At 34.5% G+C, this 24,914-nt stretch overlaps 2 protein-coding genes across 2 annotated transcripts; one reads left to right on the plus strand and one right to left on the minus strand.

The window, feature by feature from the left end:
- On the plus strand, positions 32-5,016 carry LOC109823815 (60S ribosomal protein L11-like). The gene is made up of 5 exons (XM_020390206.1): positions 32-140; positions 241-348; positions 421-463; positions 935-1,130; positions 4,646-5,016. The coding sequence occupies exons 1-5, from the start codon at positions 138-140 to the stop codon at positions 4,842-4,844; spliced, it is 549 nt and encodes a 182-aa protein (XP_020245795.1). The 5' UTR covers positions 32-137; the 3' UTR covers positions 4,845-5,016.
- Positions 6,417-9,780, minus strand: LOC109842333. Its single transcript, XM_020411227.1, has 2 exons — positions 9,328-9,780; positions 6,417-6,832 (listed from the first exon to the last, which is right to left on the minus strand). The coding sequence occupies exons 1-2, from the start codon at positions 9,564-9,566 to the stop codon at positions 6,601-6,603; spliced, it is 471 nt and encodes a 156-aa protein (XP_020266816.1). The 5' UTR covers positions 9,567-9,780; the 3' UTR covers positions 6,417-6,600.

Here is a 24,914-nt window from a genome sequence, read left to right on the forward strand (position 1 = left end):
ACCTGGAAATTAATTTGTCATAAGTGCTGGGCCTCGATGTAATTTTCCTCATGAAATAAAACCCTGTCAAACCCGCCGCCCCCTTTTTAGGGTTTCGCCCGCCGTCTCCCCGATCGCATTCGCCCCCAAAAACCCCGATGGTCAATCTCTCTTTTTTCTCAAAAACTCTCTTAACTTCTTAATTCATTTGAAAATTTCATTTCTTTATTTATATTTCCTTTTTTTTGTGGTTAATTACAGGCTTCAGATAAGAAGCTCTCGAACCCCATGAGGGAGATCAAGGTCCAGAAACTTGTCCTCAACATTTCAGTTGGAGAGAGCGGTGATCGTCTCACCAGAGCCGCCAAGGTTTCTATTGTTTTTTTCAATCTTTGATTAATTTTTTATGATAAAAGTCTCATCTTTTGTACAAATTTGTAGGTGTTGGAGCAGCTGAGTGGACAATCACCTGTGTTCTCAAAGGGTAATCATTTTTTTCCTTTTTACATTATAGTTATTATTATTATGGCAAATGTCAGAAGAAGCACCCTATACATTGAGGTTATTTGCACAAAACAGTCATCATCTTAACATTGAAGAACACTCTCAAACTTTGAGAGTTTCCTGACCTTTGGAAGAACTTTCAAAAAGGACCCTGAACTTTGGGGCAAAATCCGTTCTAGGGTCTGTCTGGAAAGAGAGAATAGAGGCAGGGATGTAGCTTCGTCTTGTGGTTTTACTACTAGAGGAAGTTTATTTTCTTAATAGATGTTATTCCGGTAGTTGTAACTTTTCGAAAGTTCAGGGCTTTTGTGAAACTTCACAAAAGGTTTGTTTGGGGGTTTTCTTTTAACTTTTTAAGACGTTGATATCACCCCAAAGTTCATGGAGATTTGTGAACTCGGCTTTTTTTTGGATTATTGATCATTTTACTTTGTTGAATGTTGCTCAACAGCAAGGTACACTGTTCGGTCTTTTGGTATTAGGCGTAATGAGAAGATTGCTTGCTATGTTACGGTTAGAGGTGACAAGGCAATGCAGCTGTTGGAAAGTGGGTTGAAGGTGAAGGAGTACGAGTTGTTGAGGAGGAACTTTAGTGAGACTGGGTGTTTTGGCTTTGGAATCCAGGAGCATATCGATCTTGGGATCAAGTAAGTTTTAATTCACTCCTAATTTTTTTGCCAATGTAAGCTTGATTTAGTTTATTACTTTTGCTTATATGGCATTGTGCTCACTATAGTAGATTATGATGAGAGCCACATGTTTCTGAACCACCAAAGGTATGTAGTTACTTGTGTTTGTCTTTGTTTACATTTGGAGTTACTACTGATATATGCAGTTCACTGGATTTATTATCATATACTTTAATGGAAGATAGCTTATTGGCATTTGTTAACATTGACCTGAAACTAAGAAAATCCTTAAGCATGTGTGCACTGCGAAAGGTTTGGTTAGAAACTAAATAATGGCATGTAAATAGTGACATGTAAAACAACAATTTTCTCCAATTGGAAGGTAATGCATAGATTTTCAATGAATGTATTGTAGTTATCTAATTTTGTCTCCTGGCTATTAACATTTTTTCTCGGTTTTCTGGGCCTTAATTTGTAATAATTGTAATTCTTTTTCAGTTTTTTCCATCTGAAACTACATAAGCAGCAGCTAGAGCAGTGGGAAGTAAATACATTTGCAAATGACAGTTTCTGACTTGATGTTTAGCAGAGAAATATATTATATATCATTGAAATCTGGGCATGACAGAATGATGACCATCCACTCTGAGTTTCCTTCCCTTAGTCGATATCTGATCAAGTTCTTGACTTTCCATAGTATTAGAAGTTCAGAAGAAAATGTAAGAAAATCCTGCAGCTGCATTGCACCACCAGTATGCTTTTCTTGAGTTAGGAAATTGAAACCTGTAACTGGTGAAACTTGGTTCCCCTGATGGTAATTCTCATGATGGTTTTCTTGTTTAATTGTTTCCAAACTTTGCACTTTTAATTAAGATCACAATGTTCTAGTTTTGTTAAAGTCGCGATTTGTTTTATGATTATTCAAGAGGGTTCCTACAAGCACAACTGTATTTGCATTAATCACAAACAATGGAGTTAGTGGAATACTGAAAACTGGGGACTCTTGTGGTAGATATCTGTTATCTCCTTTGTATTTGACAACTTATGCCATTGTCTTTCTCTGCAATTGTAATCCTTTTCTCAATTTGGTAGAAGTTTCAGTGTGGATGAACGAAAGATAGAATCAGATTATAAGTGTTTGTTAAGTCATAAAATCGACCATTGAGAAATCAATGTCCACGCCAAAGCAACTTTGCAAGCAATGGGCTCTTATTTCTTTCACTATCACCTAGCTTCTTTCCAACATCCGTATCTTGGAATTTGAAATTTGTCTTATTCAGAGCATCATAATATTTTTCTCATGTTTTTTGCAAACTGGTTAATAGTAAAAATCGATAATGTTTAATTACCGTGTATTGTATGGTGCTGTACTGCTGTAGCTGCCAGATTCCCTAATACAATGAAGTAGGCTTTGCATTTGTTTCCTCTAACAGCGCCTCTAAGAAGGTGTTTGGGGAGGCTTATTTTCATAAGCTCTTAAGCCATGTTTGCTTTTGGTGGCTTTTGGCTTTTATGATCAAAATTTAATAAAGGTTGCATGAGTAGAATAGTAATATATTTGGTCAATTTTAGCTTATTTAATGAGCTTATAATCTGGTCAAAACTGGGGTATGCTTTTAAAATTGTGACTTAAAGCTAGCTTAATTAAGTTGTTGTTACCAAACATGTACATATGGAAAAAAGCTCACCCGAATGCCCCCTTAACTTGAAAGATCCAATGGGGGCATTTTTTGTTTTAGATTTCATTATATGTATGATTGAAATCACATACTTTTGACAAAATTAAAGGCCAAATGAAGTTTGGTCATTTACTTGAGGGTTGTCAGCTTTCATTGTGTGAAAATTTAAAATGCTCTCAATACAACACTCTGAAATGTCAGAAGAACAATAAGATTGCAGGAGAGCCAGAACAGGGCTTATGCAAATGACTTTGCATTGTTATTACAATATATAATATCCACAATCCTTCTAAAACATCCTACCGGACATTCTTATCATCTATATCTTCATTTGCGCCACAAACATCACAATTGCTTGTCTGATATTATGTTTATACATGGCTTCAATGGTAGTCTTTACTACTGAAATGTAAATGTTTGAGAAATTCCATTTATTTGCTGAATTTTTTTTGTCTAAAACATCCTACCGGACATTCTTATCATCTATATCTTCATTTGCGCCACAAACATCACAATTGCTTGTCTGATATTATACATGGCTTCGATGGTTGTCTTTACCTATGAAGCACGGATACTCCCCCCAAGGCCACGAATCCGTGTCCGACACGAATCGGACACGGATTCGTGCACGACACGTGCAAGACACGTGTCGGACACGGTCAATCCGTGTCCGACACAGGTCAACGGTCAAACGGGGGGGACACGGTCAAAGGAGAATGGAGATACGACACGGATTCGGCAAATGAAAAGAAAAAGGGGGGGGAGGGAACCCGAAACCCAAACCCAAAAAAACCCTAAAATCTGGACTTACCCACTCCCGACGCCGCTGATCCTCTCCTCATCTCTCGCGCAGACCTCTTCTTCTGTTTTCGTCGTCTTCTCGTGTCGCCAGCCGGAGGTCAGATCTCGTCAAGCTCGCCGCGCCGGAGGTCAGTTCTCTCGTCTCTCTCGTCGTCTCTCGTCGTCCTCATCTCTCTCTCGATCTCCATCTCTTCGAGGGAGGATTAAACGACGATCTTCGAGGGACAACGAGCTTCAAGGGATGACAAGCTTCGAGGGAGGAGTCGGCGACGAGCTTCGAGGGGGAGAGTCGGTGACGAGCTTCGAGGGGGGAGTCGGATCTGGAGCTTCGAGGGAGGAGTCAGATCTGGAGCTTCGAGGAGGGAGTCGGATCTGGAGGAGAGAGGGCGGAGTCAGAGGAGTTGGCGACGAGATTCGAGGGAGGAGTCGGATCTGGAGGAGAGAGGGAGGAGTCGGACCTGGAGGAATCGGATCTGGAAGAGAGAGGGAGGAGTCGGATCTGGAGAAGAGAGAGGAGTCGGATCTGGAGGATCTGATAGATGAAAACCCTAGCCCTAGCGCCCATTCTTACCTATTTATATGGATAGCACTTGTAAATAAAAATTTGGGCTAGGCTTATAATATTTTGTATACTTGTAATATTTACCTTCTATTTCAACAATATACTTGTAATATTTTAAGGAATATTTGTAATATTTTGGGTATAGTTCTAACTTGTGAATGTATACTTGTAATTTTTAACTCTCGTTTTGCAAGATAGGCTTGTATTTTTATATGTTCAAGATGAAAATAATGAAAATTAAAATTTGGTATTATTTTAGATTGTTAGTTGAATTTTATAAAATTTTCTATATATAATAATAATTTTAAAAAAATTCCTTGCCGTATCCCCGTATCCTATTTTTTTGGATTTTGCCGTATCCCGTATCCGTGTCCGTGTCGTATCCGTATCCCGTATCCCGTATCCGTATCCGTGCATCATAGGTCTTTACTACTGAAATGTATATGTTTGAGAAATTTCTTTTATTTGCTGAATTTATTTTGGTCTCTCAGGTACGATCCCTCTACTGGTATCTATGGTATGGACTTCTACGTGGTCCTCGAGCGCCCTGGATATCGTGTTGGTCGTCGTCGCAGGTGCAAATCCCGCGTAGGAATTCAGCACAGGGTCACCAAGGACGATGCCATGAAATGGTTTCAAGTTAAGTATGAAGGTGTCATCCTCAATAAGTCGCAGAATATCACCGGTTAAATTATATTCCCCTCCATAACTTAATCTTAGATTTTAATTGGTGAGATGAGTTATACTTCTGTACTTGAATCTATGGAAACTTGTTGTGGTTTCCTTTGTTTCCTTGGAAATTTTGGACACTGAATGTCTTTTGTTTGGTTTACGATCATAGTAGGCTTATTTTTTTTAATTATCTTTCTGTTCTATTGATTTCTCTTTTCTAATAGGGTGTGTTAACTTTTTTATTTCTTTTTTCTTCTTCTTTTATTTTTTTATTTATTTACTTTCTGGGCCAAGTTTGAGCTTTTTTTCAAGGTCTTCCGTTGCTGTTGTCTAGTTATACAAATCCTTGCTCTATATCAAGAAGGTATGGAAAACGATTATAATGTTCACAATGTTTATCTTATTTGGTAATATTTAATGGGTAAAAGGAACCTTTTGATCTTATATCTTCATGAATAATATTTTGTTCTTTAGGGGTTTGATGACTAAAAGGTGCTTTTCTCATTCATCTATTTTGAAAAAGTTACTAAAATTCATAGTAGTGTACTCAGATTAACTTGCGTAATTCATGTAGTGATGCAGGAGTCCTTTTTTTTTACCAAGGAAATTTGTCCCAAAAGAATTAACAAGCAGATTTAACAGAGATCTGCGTTGATTTAGTTGAAGTAATGAATTTGTCATGTCTACGTATCAGCCGTTTCTTCTTATTTATTTATTTATTTTATTTTAAAAATATAATAGAAAATTAGTCTTTAGATGTACGCTATGCGTACATGACGCAAAAACGTGCAGGGTTGCTGAGGTAGTGGAAGTGTTTTTCTATTGAAAATTTTCGAATTTCTCTCAATACGTTGCAAGGACGTTTTTGACTTTTGAAAATTGTGACCGCATGCTAGAAACCTTTTAGCCTCTTTTAAAACAGTAGAACACGTGTATCAAATATGAGAAATATGCGAATAGAAACATAGATTTATCAGTTCCATCATTCCATAGAAGCTAATATATTCCAAAATCTCCTTTTCCTTCAGCATCTTTCAAAATCAACGTGTAGAAAGTGTAACCCATTTCTAGCAAAAGAAATGATAGAGGCACAGCCACGAGCACACACCTCCTGATCACACTTCCCTCCACCTGCCCTACAGGGCAATGGGCCTCACAGGAGATTTTTTAAAATCTCCTGTGGGGTCCCCCTGCACTGTACACGCGTGGTGGGGAGTGTAACAGGAGGTGTGCCTCGTGTGTGCCGTCAACACACGCGCTATTCTGAGCATGGAAGTAACAAGTCCTGACCAAGAGTATGCGCGCTGTGTGGTCTGTTTCGAATAACGTTCAAGGAGTTAGTGAAAATTCTTAGAGAACGATCCCCCTTTCATGCAGCCTGTTCTGAATGAATTATTTAGAGAAAATGGGTGTTTCTTTTTGGGGGTTTGCTTTTTTTTTTAGGGGGGGGGGGGGGGGGGTTGGGGGGGGGGGGTGGGGGTGAAATTCCATGCTCGCATGTGCAACAGTAGCCATGACACATAGTCAAGTTGAATCAGTGCAGTCTTTCTCTCAAAACGCCGAAGAGAAGTGAACTGTGCAAGAATACTTCTCAAATAAGAATAAAACTTACGGTATTGTGTTGTAAACATGCCAACAAATAATGAATAATACAGCTGTACAAATAAGCTATAGTTCAGTACGAGTTCATCCGTAAGCCCCCACTCTATACGATATCTCATTTATCCCTCAAACACCCCAATTCTGAGAACCACGGAGCTTCGAATTCTACTCATCAGAACAATTTCACACGGAAGAACCAGAGGAGAACGGAGACTAGAACTAAGCATCCCATCAAGATATTACAGAGTGGTCGTCTCCTCCAACGACTAATTCCCCTCTCAGATAAATCTCCAGTAACGCCGTCGACGCTTTCTACCGTCCTTCCTTCATTCCATACCTCCATGAAGTTTCTATTGTCGTCGCCATTGATATTCTCAGCGAACATGCCACAGATTTCACAGTACCTGTATAAAAACCAAGATGTTGAAATGGTAAGTTTCTTCGCATGACTTAAGCCGTTAAGGTTTTCATAGTTGTGTCTGTACGCAGGAAATTTAGGTACTTGTTAAGCAAATAAAGCAGGGGTACTTGCTGCGGACAGACCCTATGCACTATTACCAAATTTCGAATAGACCCCCTATAGCTCTATCATTGTGGATAGACCCCCTTAGTGATTTTTTCCCCTCAACTCTTTCATCCTCAGGAAGTAAATTTGTTTAAAAAAAATACGACAATTTCATCTTTCTCTCAGGGTAAAGAGTCAAAAAAGTTTTGAGGGTGGGAAAAGTTTGAAAGACGTGGGAAAGTGTCCTTCATCTTATTAAAGGTTTGGGGACAATTTGATCATTACATACAAATTATTTCTTTTCTCCTTCTTTAATTCTAGAACTTTCTAAAGCATATCATAGAGCATATTAATTAAATATCTATTACATTGTATTTTTATAAGAAAATATAAATACAAAATGATAAAGTTATTTCCATGTAAATAAATATAATAAAAACAACAATTAGAATTTTAATAAAATGAGAGGGAAGAGACTTTCTTTAATTCTAGAACCTTTCTTAAGTTTTAACTTTCTCTTCTACGGAGCCCTCAAATCTTCTTGTTAAGTTAGAGATTTCCTTGTTAAGAAAAGAAAGCTAGGGGCTTCTTAGAAGAGTAGGGTAAGAATAAGAATCAAGGGAATGTTTGTCGAAAATAGAGAGTTAGGGGATTTTTAGAAAGATTAGTAAAACCTATAGGCTTCTTTGTCAAAAATAGAAAGTTAGGAGCTTCTTAGAAAAGAAGAGTAAAACCTAGAGGCTCTTTATATTATATTCTCTGCTTTAAGATATTAAAGTGACACTTTTTATATAAAAGTTCGAATAATTAAGTTTTAATGTCGGTTGCATGTGCATTAACACATGTAATAATATTAGTCCCAATAAACAATTTCTCCTAAAAATGCCCAAGAGACGCACAGAAAACAAATAGAAAGAATACAAAAGCAGATGAGTATATAGAAACAACACATATAAGGGTAACTTATTTCATCAATCTAATGCACCCGAAGCATGTCATTTGCAGTGAAAGATTTCGTTATTGGTAGATAAAAGTGTTTTGGTTATTTGGTGAAAATTGTTTTGATTGCGGAATATATAGTTTCAAGTACAAGTTGTTAGGAAATTCACTATATTTGGTCAAAGAAAATATATGAAATCCAACAACCCAATACGATATCAATAGTGCATGATTATCATTGATCCCAAAGGAGACAACAAAGTAGACTTTTCAGGTGGGGTTCTTGTACGCATTGGGCTCCATTGTTCACCTGTTCACCTACCTCATCATTTTAAGAGGATGTAAGAAATCAATTATCCAAAAGTCAGTCTATAATTGACTCAATTATTGAGATTAAGTGTTACCAAGCTCCGCAACCTCCATTGAAGTATCAAGCAAAAGATTCTATCAATTGCCAATATAAAAACAAACCTCTTGGAATCAGGTCAGAAAACAACTTTGAGGAAGCAAACTGCAATACTACAATTCTATGTGCCATCTGATTTTATTTGGATTCTCATTTCTCATTGCAATTACCCTTAACACACCTGAATAGTTAAAAGAATTTGCAAGTTTTGGATGACTCACCAAAATCTAAGATAAAAGTTTCAGAAAGGATAATTTAAGAAATATTAGCTGGTATCTTGATGCTTCATCTTCCAAATTGACATATTGTAGGTGTTGACTTTAATTCCACAAAGAATTGACAGGTGCCTTTTAAGGCTCCATCAACAGATTAGAAACGGATAAGGGCCTCTCCACAAATTTGTACCAGTATCTAATCAAGATAAAACGTACTCGGATCCTCTCCAATTAGGTAGTAATCGAAGAGGGTCCAATAACCCCAACATCTTACCTTTTACTACGATTTCAAGGGATGAGATCATGCCTTGTCACATATGATTTTCCAATACTGTCTTGAGAACCACTAAAGCTCTTTAAAACCACCACCGTGAAAACTACTATTGTAAAAGTGAAATTCCACGTGGCATGATCGCAATCATTAAATTGAAAGGGAGCGTAAGGATTACCCTAATTGCGCCCTCTCCAATTACCATCGAATGGGAGAGGATACAGGTCCAGAACTAATCCTACTATGATTCCTAGTTCTCTTTTGGAATTTAATCACTAGATCTCTTCTACCATATGCATGCACACATAAAAACTCTTCAAACATCACAAAATACAGAAACATGGAGAAGCCAAAATAAAAATGTCATCTATACGTCAAAAGTCATTGACGTACGTAGAGTTTTAATAATTGATCAACCACTAAAAACTTCATCAAATTATCAATACCTCTCAAATAGCATTTCATTTGCAGCGTGATGATCACATGTACTTCTTGTGTTTCATGATCTGCTCTATGTTCATGTGAATTTCATTGCCTAAAAAGCGAACGCATAGAAAGAATACCTGTTTCCCCTGACTCTAAACCAAGCCTCGCCGCAATCCGGGTGCACGTACCCCAGCTCACCCTTGCACCCGCATCCGATAAGAACCGCCTCGTCTGAACCCTTCTCTCTACTGAGATGACAAATCCTGCACAATTTTCCTTCGCCAACTTCTATAGCAACCTCATCTCTTCTACTTTTATTGGACTTATTATTCAGCTCCGCCAGGATCACAACAGATACAGGAGAGTCGTTGGCCATTGTTGCCGATAAAAGAAGCAATGGGCATCTCAAAGGGGAATCTCAACAAACACCTGATGTGCAAGTTGAGGAGAAACAGATAGGGATGATGAATGCTCCTCTGTTGATCAAGTTCGTGGGTTTTTTTTTATAATGCTGGTTGACCTCGTATCTATTGGATGATGGCAAGTATGAAAAGGATCCATGAAAGAGAGAGTTTAAGGCTCTGTTTGGCAAAACTAGCTGAAAGCTGCGAGATTATAGCTGAAAGCTGTGAAATTGTAGCTGAAAGCTGATAGCTGTGTAGCTAGCTGATTGACTAGAGCTGTTTGGCAAAAATAGCTGTACAACTAGCTTAAATTTGTTAAATAACTAAAAAGGACATGCAATATTATTGATATAAAATTAGAATTATTAGGGGCAAAAACGGAAAAAAAAATTGGCAGCTCCTTCCCCAAAGACAAATGCTACTTGAGATAGCTTTCCAAAAGCTACTTACAAAAGACACAATCTCCAAAATAATCCTCTCCTATTTTTGGTCACCAAACAGCTCTACTAACTTATTGACCAAGTCAATAAGACACAAGCTCTTAGATAAGACACTTTTTTTGGTTGCCAAACAGTACCTAAGAGGAGGGCAACCTCGGTATGTGATATATCACTAGAAATTAGGAAACGTAAAATAAATAAATTAATAAACAAGAGGGTGTTTTGGATTTTATCTATAAGCCGGAGTTTTACTCTGATTTATTTGTAAACCCACCAACTTGTGACATTATTTCTAAACCCAAGATGTCATATTGAGTTATTTTTAATTAGGAGTGGTAAATGACCGAAACGAACTGAATCGAAAACTAAAGTGTTCGTATTTGTATTTATTTAAAATTATTGAATTCAAACTCGGCTTTCAATATCAATATACAAAGATTTTTGAATTCAAACTCGAATACTCAATATTTGATAAACATTCATGAACCATATGTATATATATCGAATATCATAGTATATTTCTTTCGTTAAAGAATTTAATTTTCAAAGAGTATTTTAAATTTATAAATGAGAATTATTTCTTTATAATTACGATATACATGTATTTAATTTGAATATTTCATTAAAAAACAAATTTAAGATTGTTTAAGCCTCTCAAAATTAGTGTATAGAGCTTAAATGGGTTGAAAATGTAACATTATGTGTGTATAATAAATATTAGAGGAGATCAAATTTTAAGCGAATATTTGATAAGCAAACGAATTGAGTATATATATAGTTAATTTTGTTGTACTAATGAATTCAAATACTAAAAATTAATTGTTTAGTGTTAAATAAACTATTAATTCGAATTTAATCGAATAGTTACTTGAACAATTAACGAACTATTCATTAATTATTTAGTGTTTTTCACTCATATTTAAATGTAGTTTCTGATTTTTATTTTTTTTTGCTAAATCTAATCTGCTACATTTTTTGTTAAGTCCATATAAATTTTTATTTACATTTTTGCTAAATCTAATCTGCTACATTTTTGTTTAGTCCATATAAATTTTTAAGTAAGTTTCTATTCTTTAATAGGTTTTATTAAATAAGACCCTGAAAATTTTGTTAATTTACCCTCAAATATGTTTGAATTAGACCTACAAATCTTCATATTTTCAAATTAGACCCACAAATCTTCATATTTGTTCAAAATGGAGGTCTTATTAAAACAAATTAATAGATTTTAGGGTCTTATCTAAAACAATTTAATGGATCTGCGGCCTTATAACAACTAAACTGATTTTAGAATATTAAGATTTTAGGCTCTGATGTGAAATTAACAAAGGTTCGGAGTCTAACGTAACAAAAGCCCATTTTTAACTATCATGTACAAAATTGATGAAATACAATAACTAGGTTTGAGATTAGTTTAATAATATTGTATGCTAGGCAATGACGAAGTTATATAGTGTTTAGTGGTGCCATACATTATTGGATTGTCTACTTTATAAATCTTTTTATACAATTTTACATGTATTTACTACTTAGAATACCACTAAAATTAAAATAGGACTTAGGGAGTATAATCATGAAGATTGTCTACTTCAATGAACTTATGAGTCATATGAGGATGCTAGAAAGACAAAATCTTGGCTCCGCAAATGATTTTACGTATATGATGTTAGGAAATTAGTTGGTGTTTAGACTGTAATTAACACGAAAAAATTAGTTATGAACAATAGATGAAAATCAGATAATAGCGGAGTAATATTATAACTCAGAAATAAAATTAATTTAAAAGAAAATAAATCAAGTTTAGAAATACAACCTGATGATCGAAGCGTGCGCTAAGCACTGTCCCAAGAATCTAATTGTTCCCTCTCGTACAGAGCTTCGTGGCAATGGATCTTGGAGATATGATGACCCTCGGTCAGGCGACCTCCTTCTCGTCGGCACGAGCTTCAAGAAGGCTTTGCGAACTCTTCACAAGTTTCAGGGAACCAGCAGAAGTGTAACAACAAGAAAATAATTTGAAAAGATAAGAAGAGAAAGGAATTGTTGTATTTTTCACTGTGTATCAAACCCTCGCAGCTATAGGTCATTTTATAGGTTGAAAACCGCCGTTTAGATCTACAATTATCACCCGTTTAGATCCACAATTATCGCGTCCGTTTAAATCAACCAATCTCGCGCCCATTTAGATCCACCAATATCGCAGCTAAATGTTTAACATGTTTTAATTGTTCTAATTTGTAAAAATAAAAATCTAAAATGTAGCAGGATAAGAGCCCCTCAATCCGGAGCTACATTCGTGTCCACAGGTCATGGGCGCGCGTCTCCCGACCCGAGCCTGGCCCCGTTCGGTTCGGCACGCACGTGTGTGGTGTGGAGCATAACCCATATTTTCTTCTAGGCATATGAGAGAAAGTGAAGGCTTATAAACAACTCTCATTCCCATTTCCTATCCAATGTGGGACTAAACTTTCCCACTCCAAAATCAAGTTTTAAGTTATAACTCCAACAATCCCCCACATAACTTAAAACTTAGAATAACTTAGAAGTAAGAGTAAAAGAAGAACTTTGAAAACAAGATTGTTGGTTCCCTTATACTATGTAATAGGTGGAGGTACCTTTCAGTTTGAACCTTCGCTTAGTGATAGTTGTATAGATCCGTGAGAGCTTGGTGGACTATGCCTTGAACCAGTCCCATTTATCGGATTTCTATAGAAAGCACACATAGTACAGTTTTGAAGAATTCTAAGCGGGTTACGCTATTATTGACCTTTCACAGGTATCTTTCATGTGTGTTACTAGGGAGTAACCCTGATCCCATAGTCGCGGCCTCACAACTACATACATATAGGTGAATCCTAATAAGGATGCGAGCAAGTAAGCATCCTGCCTCATGGGTCTTGGATTCATTAAGAGTTAAACTCAACCTTTCACTTGCTTTATATGAGCACTGATCATCCTAGGGATGAGAGCAAATGAATTCAGTGCTCCTCCCAATCAATCACTCGTCTAGTTTGTTTCTACCCATTGAACCTCTGCGAGGTTGGGTTGCAACTGTAGTGATTTTTTTTATGGGCTTAACCACATCCCCCTCGATGATTCTAGAACCGTTGTCCTAGATAAGCCTTTAGTTAAGTGATCTGCAAGATTTTTCTCTGATCTTACAAAGTCTAAGGCTATTACATGATTTTTCATCTTATATCTCAAGGATTTATGTCGCACTTTCAAGTGTCAATTCATTTTCACATTTGTATTCTCTTGGTGATATTTGTCAATCGCTGACCTGCAATCACAGTGAATAGAAATAACTGGTAATGGTTTTTACATTAATGGAATTTTAGTTAGTAAATCTTTCAACCATTCAGCTTCTATACTAGTAGTATCAAGAGCTGTCATTTCTGATTCCATTGTGCTTCTAGCCATTACAGTTTGTTTAGTAGATTTCCATGAGATAGCTCCTCCTCCTAAAAGGAACACAAATCCAGTGGTAGATTTTACATCTACTGAGTCACTAATTCAGTTTGCATCTGAGTATCCTTCTAATACAGATGGATAACCTTTATAATGTAAACCATAGTTCATAGTTCCTTTTAGATACCTCAAAATTCTTTCTAGAGCATCCTAATGGCTCTTATCAGGATTTGATGTATATCTACTAAGTCTATTTACTGCATAAGCAATGTTAGGTCTGGTCTAGTTTGTCAGAAATCCTAATGATCCAATTATTTGTGCATATTCTCTTTGTAATTGAGGATAACCTGTATTTTTCTTTAGATGTACATTAGGATCATATGGAGTAGAAACATGTTGACAGTTTGGATCATAAAAATTCTTAAGGATTTTCTCTATGTAGTGTGATTGTGATAGCACATATCCATTCTTATTCTTCAAGATTTTAGTGTTAAGAATTAGGTTAGCTTGACCTAAATCTTTCATGTCGAATTTTGTGATAAGAAGTGTTTGATTTTATTTATGGTTTGTATGTCAGAACCAAAAATAAGAATGTCATCAACATATAAGCATAAAATCACAATTTTGTTATTATTGTCTGTTTTATGATATACACACTCATCTGTTTGATTAATTTCAAATCCATAAGATAGTATGATCTCATTAAATTTCATGTGCCATTGTTTTGGAGCTTGTTTGAGGCCATATAATGATCTAATAAGCTTGCATACTTTCTTCTCTTGTCCAGAAGCAACAAATCCCTCGGGTTGATCCATATAAATTTCCCCATCTAAATATCTATTTAAGAATATAGTTTTAACATTCATTTGATGTATTATTAATTTATGAATGGATGCTAGAGCTATAAGGACTCTAATGGTAGTAATCCTAGCTACTGGAGAATACACATCAAAATAATCAATACCAAATTTTTAGGTATATCCTTTAGCTACTAATATGGCTTTATATTTATCTATTGTTCCATCAGGTCTGAGTTTCTTTTTGAATACCCATTTACATCCTATAGTTTTGCATCCTGGAGGAAGATCAGTGAGTTCCCAAGTATGGTTTTGAATTATAGATTGAATCTCATTATTTATATCTTCCTTCCAAAGTGGAGTATCTACTGATTTCATTACATCCTCAAATATAATTGAAGAATCTTCTACAAGTAATGCATAAAAGTCTTCATTAACCTTTTATATTCTTGTTCTCTTACTTCTCCTAGATTCCTCTAGACTTTCTAGTAGTCTAATTTGTCTAGGACTAGTTTCACATTGGTTAGAACTAGGATCTGAATTACTAGAGTTAAGGTCTGTGTTGGTTACTCTCGTTTTGTAAGAAAAAATATTTTCAAAGTAATGTGCATCCTTAACTTCAATAATGGTGTTATTGGCTATCTCATTAATATCGGAGTTGATTATTAAAAATCTATTTGCATTACTATCAGAGGCATAACCAATAAAGATTCCATCTATAGTTTTAGGGCCAATCTTCTTTCTCTTATTCTCAGGTATCTTAACTTTTGTTAAGCACCCTCACACTTTTAGGTGATCTAAATTAGGGTTTTTATTCTTCCAAATTGTGTAAAGGGTTTTATCAAAATTCTTGAATGGAATTCTATTTAATATATGACAAGCAATCATGAGTGCTTCTCCCCACAAATTCTCTGGCACACCAGAATTAATTAACATTGAGTTTACCATGTCCATTAGTGTTCTATTCTTTCTTTCAGCTACTTCATTAGAATGAGGTGTATATGGAGCGGTTATTTCATGAATGATTTCATTCTTTTTACAGAATTGTTTTAGTTTATTGTAGGCGTCAAAAATTTCCTAGGGAATCGACCTTTCTTATCCGAAAATACAGCCCCAACGCCTTCATTTGTACAGAGCTGGAATTCTCAAGCCTTAGCGAAGCCCTGCTGAATTAGAGACTGAAGAGTCATGAATTTCAAAGAGGAGGAGGAGATCTCAGCGAATTCTTTGGCATAAAGAAGGAGAGTTCGACAGATCTGCAGCCCAGTTCTTTCCTTGAGATCGCACCGTTGCTATGATCTCGAGAAGAGTGGTTATCTCGCTATTGCTGAGATAATTTCTTTGGTTTCTTGACTCCTTCGCGAGTTAACAAAATCTGCACTTTGATCTGATCCGAGGCGATCCACAGATAAACCCCGACACAGGCAAAGATCCCACACAAACAACGGGTGATAAACGTCCGTTGTGTTTGTTTTGATGAGAGTTGTAATTTTCTGTTTTTATTGTGTAAGAGTATTATAAAAAGACTATCCTTTTGTTTCTATTGTAACGACTGAAGTTGTAATGAATAACTCAATGAAGGAATCAATTTTCTACCAAAATATTTATTAGAAGTGTACTCACCACCTCTATCTGATCTTAGTATTTTAATTTTTCTATCCAACTAATTTTCAACTTCTGCTTTATATATTTTGAATTTGTTTATAACTTCATCTTTGGTCTTAATTAAGTAGAGATAACAATATTTGGAACAATCATCTATAAAAGTTACAAAGTACTTATTACCTCATCTAGATGTTCTTCCAAAATCACAGACATCACTATGGATGAGTTCTAATATCTTAGAATCTCTATCAATAGTTTTAAAGGGTTTCTTAGGAAGTTTAGCTTCTACACATATTTCACATTTCATCATCTTTTGTATTAAGATTTAGAATTATATTAAGATGTATTAATCTTTTAATTGAATTATAATTCACATGTCCTAAGCTTTGATGCTAAGTGATAGAAGGTTCGATATTCAAAGCCATTGGAGATGCAAGAGTAGAATTCTTAACATTCAATTTAAAAAGACCATGACATAAAAATCATTTTTCAATGAAGTTCAACCCCTTAGTTATTACTGTTGGATATTTTGTTGGAGAAAATGCAATTTTGCCTTAATAAATACTAATAAATTTTGTAATTAAAATATGCTTTAATTAGAATTTAAAATGAGTATATATATATATATATATATATATATATATATCCGTATGTTGAGCTTAAAATAATAAGAAATATATATATATCCGTATGTTGAGCTTAAAATAATAAGAAAAAATATACAACAACTTTCTCTTGTTTTTCTTCTCTCCTACATATTATTTTCATCTACATCTTATTTTTATTTTATGGGCAACTTTCTTCATCTGAGCTGAAGCTCTGCACTCTCGCCCGAGTGCAGAGGCCGGTCGTTTCTGGGGGCTTTTACCGCTAGGAGGGAGGGAACCATCTGCGCTAGGGCGATAGACGGATTCTCAATCTTCTAGGGCAGTGAATACACGATTACTCCCGTCAGGCCTAATTTTTCTTATCTCTTATTTATTTTGATTTCAGATTTATTTCATGCTATAATCTTAATTATTTGATATATTTCCAACAATCTAGAAGATTGAGAATATAGCACTTAACTCTTAAATCCAAAATAATTATAAGTTTCTGTCACTGTTCATTAAAAAAATTTTTGTTCATCCGAAAAAAAAATGAAAGTCACTGTTCACAAATTAATCAGAAATTGCTGTTCATTATAAAACAAAAATTATTGTTCATTATAAAAAATATTTCTGTTAATTGCTTATCTATTAATTAATAATATTGTTGAAATAATAATAATTAAATTTCTGTTACTGTTCATTCGAGACTATTACTGTTCATCTGAGAATTTTTAACTGTTAATTATTGATTAGTTAATTATTGCATTTATTACATTTATTTAATTACTATTAATTTGTAATTAATTATTGCTAATTAATTTTAACAGTTAATTACAATTAATTGCATCTTGTAATTGATTTTATTATTAATTGATAACATTGAAGGAAAGAATGAATGAATGTATAACCATCTGTGCTAATTGGGATGATGGTCTGACATATTTTGTTAATTGGGATCCCGTGCGAACCAACAATCAACTTTTGACTCTTAGATGTATTACATCGGAGTAGCAGCTCGTTTCAGTGATTATATTAAAATTGATCACATAATCATTACATATTGCATATATCTATGTTTTCAGGTTTAGTTTCAAACACATTCCTTCACTGCTTTTTGACACAAAGTCCTTCCCACAAATCAGTAATCAAACCCGTACACATGAACATATTCAAAAGTATGAGATTTCAGCCAAATGTTTTAATTAAGCTTAATTAGATAGAGCTTAATCAACCAAAAATATATAATTGTCTAGATAGCATAGTTCGGTCCAGCAGGTACATTTAGCTGCCCTTAGCTATTTCTTTTAATTAAAAAAAATAGTTTCTCTACTGGGATTGTAGCACTCTAAGAGAGCATCATTTATCTTATAACAAGTAGTTCCTCATTGTCAATACATCTGCTCAATAAACAATAACGGTTACATTTTTTTTGTGAACAGTAACGAATTTAAAATAAAGTTACGTATATCAAAGAATCTTTATTGGTTTCTAAAAGCCTAGTTTATATTTGTTAGAATCATCTAAAACCTACCCTTATCCCCTTGTTCTAGTGAATATGCACGCATTTGAAACATGCTATAAATTTGCAGCAGTGTACATGTTTATTCTTAAAAATTTCATATGCATGGTTTTAACAAGAATAAAGAGAACAAACTCTGGATGCATAGATGCTTTGAAATATCTAGATTTTTTTCCATAGTTTAATGCTTTCATTTCTTTAACCTATCAATATGGTACCTTCTATTATTAATAATTCCATACTTTGGAGTGCTTATGCATCTAATAAGCTTAGTACAAAAGGTGGTAAAAGTGAATGCAGATTTGTTCATCAACTTAAGTGGCAGTTGTCTGCAGCAGATGAGTTTTTACTCTCTAGACATGAAAATCATGAGGTTCGAACATCAATAGGTAAACCCCTCCTCGGCCTTATCCAACATATGTTTGCAGTATAATTGTTACGCAAATTAAATGCTTGCAGAAAATATTTTAAAGTTTCTATATACTGTTAAGGAACAAAAACTCATTGAGTGAACCGATTCAAGTTTTCTTGGATTAGTTAGTGTCTAAGGCAGGGTTTAGGGGTTGCGTAACGCGCTCTGTAAGGAACGAGGTACTTAATTGATCTTTGATCAACCTCTATTATTATCCTTACCTGGCTAACTACCCGGGTAAAACTTTAATCTTTTCATTTTAGGAGTTTTTGGTTTGGAATAAGAGGACCGGAATTATGAGAAAAATTCATATGCATTTATTTATTTACACTTCTTGCATCATATTTGCCTAATGATAAATGATCAATAAATGAGCAAACTAAATCAAAGAGGTGCATCTTTTAAAATTCTATTTTATATGGTGGATTATATTTCAAATCTTCAAATGTAAAGTTCATCTCCTTTATTGCATCACGATGGATATTGTAATAAATGTTCATATGTCTTTTTAGATAACTTGCATTTGTTACATGATTAATTACAAGGTTTTATGCAAGAATGCACTTGTAAAAATTTAAAGCACGTATGTACAAATAATAATAATAATTATATTATTATTATTATTATTATTATGTGTTTAAGAGGTGGTACTAGAAAATGGCAACATAAATTTGGATGGTCTCTTTTGAAAGCAACCAATTTAAATTTGGAAGGTCTCATTTGTAGGCAACCGATTTAAATTTGGATTGTCCCTTTGAAGGCAACCAAATTTGCAACCTCTTATAATAGGAAAATTGTGTATATATAGTATGATGTATATTTTAAGATACGAAATACTTTTATAAGGTTCTCTTTAATGCTTTGCATGTATCTATTAGTAATGTTATTCTTATATGTGCATATGCATGCATGTGAAGATATAACTAAAGTATTTTAGTTCTCTTTAATGCAGTTACATTTTCAGACATAGAATACGATCTTTTATGCTCATAAACCATGACCTTTTATGCTTACATGTTGCATTCAAAAATGCTGTTTAATTATCTTTTGAACTCTAAAGGTTCTATTAGCAATGTTGGGATTTAGTTCTTTAAATATACAACATATTGTGTTCCCAAAGAACCCGGAAGTAATGACAAACCTTTTTGTGCTTTTGTTTTCTATTCCTTCATTGATAATATTTGATCATTACGATTTCTACTTGACATGAGCACATATCAAATTTGTTTAGACATTTAAAATGAAAATGTCTAATTATTATAATCCATTGTTTATTGACAAGAGACATCAATAACTATGCTAACATGTTTTGATAGTGACTAAAAGAATCATTTTATAGCTCTTCATTTTACTACATGTATAATGCTTTCTCTTGAGATTTTAGAAAATGATTAGAGTTGATATAAATATGCTCTGTCAACTAGTATGTCTAGTTACAGGAGATGTGATGAATCAATGTCTTGGAAATCAAATCAAGAGGTATATCTTATAATTTCTATCTATATGATAAATAAAAGTTCGAAATCATTAAAATTATATTGAAATTAGTCCATCAGATAATTAAAAATTACTATTAGGCTTCTTATCCTTATAAGTTGTTTCAAATTAATCTCTCCTCTTGCTACTTGTACTATTGTCTGGAGAGACTAATTTTAAAGAATGACCTAATGTCAATTTCAAACAATATGAAGGACTAATTACAAAACAAAATAAGATCTTGATAAATAAATACAATACCTGCTAGGCAAAGTTGTGATTCTAGACTTTATAAAGTTTGAGAAAAATCTTACTGACCCTTTGATTAAGGGATTATCCAGGAGTGTGGTTCTGGATTCATCGAGGGAGATGGGGTTAAGCCCATAAGAGAGGTCACTGACAGTGGGAACCCAACCCTTATTTGGAGACTTAGTCCCAATGTTGGTTCAATGTGGTAGAAACAAGCTGGACTAGTGATACTCGTGTGGAGCGTCGACCCAGATATATTCATATATCACTATGTAGCTTGTGCTACTATCCCTTCTCTATGATGATGATGCTTTTATGATACAGCTGGCTAGGCTGAGTTTTACTCTTAATAAGTCCAACGCGTGTATTATGGGGGGTATTAAATAAACAGCTATAGTACCCTTTGAGGACTTACCTACGTGAAAGGAACCGTGATGGCCGCGGTTAGGGGGGCTGGGCTAACCCCTAGAAACTCTCATGAGTCGGTTTATTGTGAGCATGACCTTTAACGCTCAGCCCGCTTTGCTCAATAGATGAAGCGTATTGTGTGTGTTTTCATCAATACCTGGTACAAGGGGCCTAATTCAAGGCTTAGTCCATTATGTCTCTCAGGTGGTGATGAACTCACTAAGGAAAGGTTCAAAGCCGGAAGCTACTTCTCCTGAATTCATGATACGTAAGGTTGCCCAACCTATTTTCTTTTGTGATTTATTGATTTATTTATTTTTGAGTTTTTAGTCAATATTACCTTTTGAGTTTTCAGTCAATATTTTGGGGGGGGGGGGGGACTGTTGGATATTTTGTTGGAGAAAAGGCAATTTTGCCTTAATGAATACTAGTAAATTTTGTAATTAAAATATGCTTTAATTAGAATTTAAAATGAGCATAATGACTATACATTATGACAAATGTTACAGAATTAATTACGTGTTTTGTAACGTCTTTTCCAACCCTATATATATATATCCGTATGTTGAGCTCAAAATAATAAGGAAAAATATACAACAAGTTTCTCTTGTTTTTCTTCTCCCCTACATATTATTTTCATCTACATCTTAGTTTTATTTTATGGGCAACTTCCTTCATCTGAGCTGAAGCTCTGCACTCTCGCCCAAGTGCAGAGGCCGACCGTTTTCGGGGGCTTTTACCGCTAGGGAGAGGGAACCATCTGCGCCAGGGGGATAGGCGGGTTCTTAATCTTCTAGGGCAGTGAATACACGACTGCTCCCGTCAGGCTTAATTTTTCTTATCTCTTATTTATTTTGATTTCGGATTTATTTCATGCTATAATCTTAATTATTTGATATATTTCCGACAATTACAACTTTATTTGATTCAAAAACAAGCTTATAGCCTTGTTGCACTAACAAAGATCTGCTAATCAAGTTTCTCATAATGTTTGGTACATGATAGACATCCTGCAGGATCAAAGTCTTATCCGAAGTCAGCTTTAGGTTGATCCGACCTATTCCAGATACATGAGCCACATTATTATTTCCCATTGTTATAGTTCCTCTACTTGAGACTTGATAAGTGGAAAACATAGATTGATTAGAGCAAACATGAATATTAGCTCCAGTGTCTATCCACCAATCATTTGCTTGAAATGTCATGTTTACTTCAGGGGTGAAAAGAACAGACCTGAAAGCAGTCTCAATTGAACTGGAAGTCACCATGTTTACTTGTGACTTATTAGGTGGAGATCCTCCTTTCCTAGACTTGGGTGGTTCTGTCTTCTTATAAAAGCAGTCATTTGCAAGATGGTTGGTTCATCCACAAACGAAACAGGCTCGACGTTCAGCTCCTTCCTTCTTTTGAAAGTGGACAAAGTTCTTATTTTGATGAAATGATTTCTTCTTAAATGTTTTATTTTAATTTTGATGGAAGGGACGTTTATTGTGCTTGAGAAATGATTTGGATTCAACATTGTTTACTTTGGGTTCGGATTTTGTCACATCTTTCTCCCTGGGTCTATGTTGCTCTTCGATTCTAATGACATTCAACATTTGTTCAAGGGTAAGATCTCTTTGGGTATGGTTAAGATTTTTGGCAAAATCTTACCAGGACTCAGGAAGTTTGTCTATAAGACATGCTATCTGAAACGTTTCATCTAAGATAGATCCATTTATTTTTGGTTCGGCGCACGCGTGTGTGGTGTGGAGCATAACCCATATTTCCTTCTAGGCATAGTATAGAAAGGGAAGACTTATAAACAACTCTCATTCCCATCTCCTATCCAATATGGGACTAAACTTCCCCACTCCAAAATCAAGTTTTAAGTTATAACTCTAACATATGAATGATTTTAGAAGTCGGTGGGTTTAAACGTAACTTGGGGCAAAAGTAAAACTTTGGGTTTATAAACAAAACCGATTTTTGTTGGGTGTCATGATTTTGACTGAAAATTTTACTGTTTTGATAGAGATGGCGCTGCGTAAAAACACAAATGCAATACTTTTTGAAGACAATTACGTGGACTGGTTATGAGCTCATTGAATGCGTAATATTGGCGAGATCGTGGATAAGGGGATTTTAAATATCTATCTATTTATACCACACTATATAATGATTTAAGTGGGGGCAATCCAAAAAATGAATGGGTAGTGGATATATTCTTATTTTACTATGGCTAAAAGGGTAAAAAAAAGTAAACAAAAGAGATTTTGTCTCTTTATTGTTTCTGAAACATTATATCCATATTTTACCATAAACATAGATAAAATCTATAAGATTGAATATTTATTTTTTCTCTTCGTTATTTCTAAAACATTTTAATCAATATTTTTCCCTAAACATAGATGCATGCTATAATTTTTTTAATAAATTAAAGTCTATATAATTATATAAAGTTTAATTAATCCAATCAAGGTACAAATTATAAATAAAAAATAACAAATCGATCAGAGCTAAAATTGAAGAAGGATTGTGACCGTAAAATATGACTCAAATGGCAAATGATTCGAGGTGGATTATAGATAGTCACGAATTCAGATCTTTGCGCAATTTATCTTAAAAAAATATTTTTTATCACATCTGTTAAATAAAACTTTACTTCTTTGCTTGAATTAATTTCTACGAATAGACATATAAAAATATAAGCAATAATTTATTTGAGCTACACAAAAAATGAATGTCATTATCAATATTGACTTAATTTTGATAAATTGGTTTTTTTTGACGTGCGCAATGCAAGTGCCTGTGATCTAGTTTGTTTAATAAAAGGTTGATTATGATATTTGCGGATCATAAATCCTTGTTGTCTGACGGTATAAATTAATATTTAAAACTTAATTCCTCACCCTAAAAAAAATAGTGGACTCATCATCACTTTAAAAAGGTATATTTCTCTCAAGTATTAGGACTTACAGGTAATAATTGTAATATTTTGACAAAATAGGAGACAGAAGTGGAAAATCATAATGAAGCGTTTATACATCTTTTACAAAACTCAATGAATTATATGGAGAAACTAGTTTGCACGGATTTTCAATGTTTGTTCATATATATACTTTTTTTTTCTTCTCGATAGCAGCATACTAGTGATTTTTTCCGCGCTCATAATTAAAATTTTGATATCCTAATTGTTCACGTCGTGGACAATTATAATTCCGATATGACTATGACTACAACTTCTTTGAATTATGTTCACTTTATTTTTTCTGTTTGTAAACGAATCAAGACGATCTACAACATGTTATGCTTAAACAATTGAACTCTATATATCCTAATGCAATAGGATCCATTGGGATAAGGATTAGCTGTTAAATATGGGGTTAAGAAAGATAATAAATGGTCAAGAGGCCTTCAAATGGGAGGATTAACGATTAATTTATGTCCTAACCTTCTTGCTCATTCAAGGGTCGCTTAATCCCTTTGGGGTAGAATAATCCGTGGGCCCACAGCCCACTAACGTGCCGAACCATGCTTCTAATTAACAATCAACCACTGTGGGGCTTAAAATTCTTGTAATTTTCTACTTTATAATTTATGTTGCTTTGATGTATACTTATCTAAAGGTGAAGTCTCAGGTAGATTCGGAATATTGTTGTTGAGCTTATAACAATAAGTGATTTTTGCTTATAAAACTAAAGTTTTATCCCTATTTATTTTAAAACCAATGTAATTCTATATGTTCTCATATACCAAATACAACTTTACTTGGTTTAACATAGAGTATAAAGTGTATAACTACGTTCTAAATTTATCCAAAAGTGGATGTTTTATCCGTATTGTTATAGCCTAGAAAATCAACAAGTGTTAATCTCCCTAGAGAAGTCGACACGTGTCTCACCTCTCGCCTAGTCAGACGAATTCGGGCCAAGACTGAAAGACCCTAATGCCACTTGGAAAGAACCCCAGAGGGGGATGAATATGGTTTATGCTAATCTAATCCGATTTAATGCCAATTAAAAACTTATTAACAATTTTATCCTAGCAAGTATGATATGCAACAAGTATATGCAAGGATAAGCAATTAATACAAAGGTGAAATAAACATAAACAAGATAGTGAGCAATATAAACAAAGAGCAATTGGCAATGGCTATATAAACAATAAGCACGAATATAAATGAACGCCAATGACAAACACAAACAAACGATATGATCACCGAGTTGGGTCCCCACGACCTACGTCTCCGCTCCTCACCTCGAGGAGATCTCCACTATCACACCGGGTTTTCTACACTTACTCGAAAAACGTTTACACCTCACAATATCGATTTTCAACGGTTACCGAACAACGTTCACAATCACTCACAATGTAACTACACTAACTACCACCTCAAGTGTTGGTCTCTAGCCCGTGTCTCCCTCAAGTGTTAGG

The sequence above is a fragment of the Asparagus officinalis genome, chromosome 1 (assembly GCF_001876935.1).
Source record: "Asparagus officinalis chromosome 1, Aspof.V1, whole genome shotgun sequence".
Lineage (NCBI taxonomy): Eukaryota > Viridiplantae > Streptophyta > Magnoliopsida > Asparagales > Asparagaceae > Asparagus > Asparagus officinalis.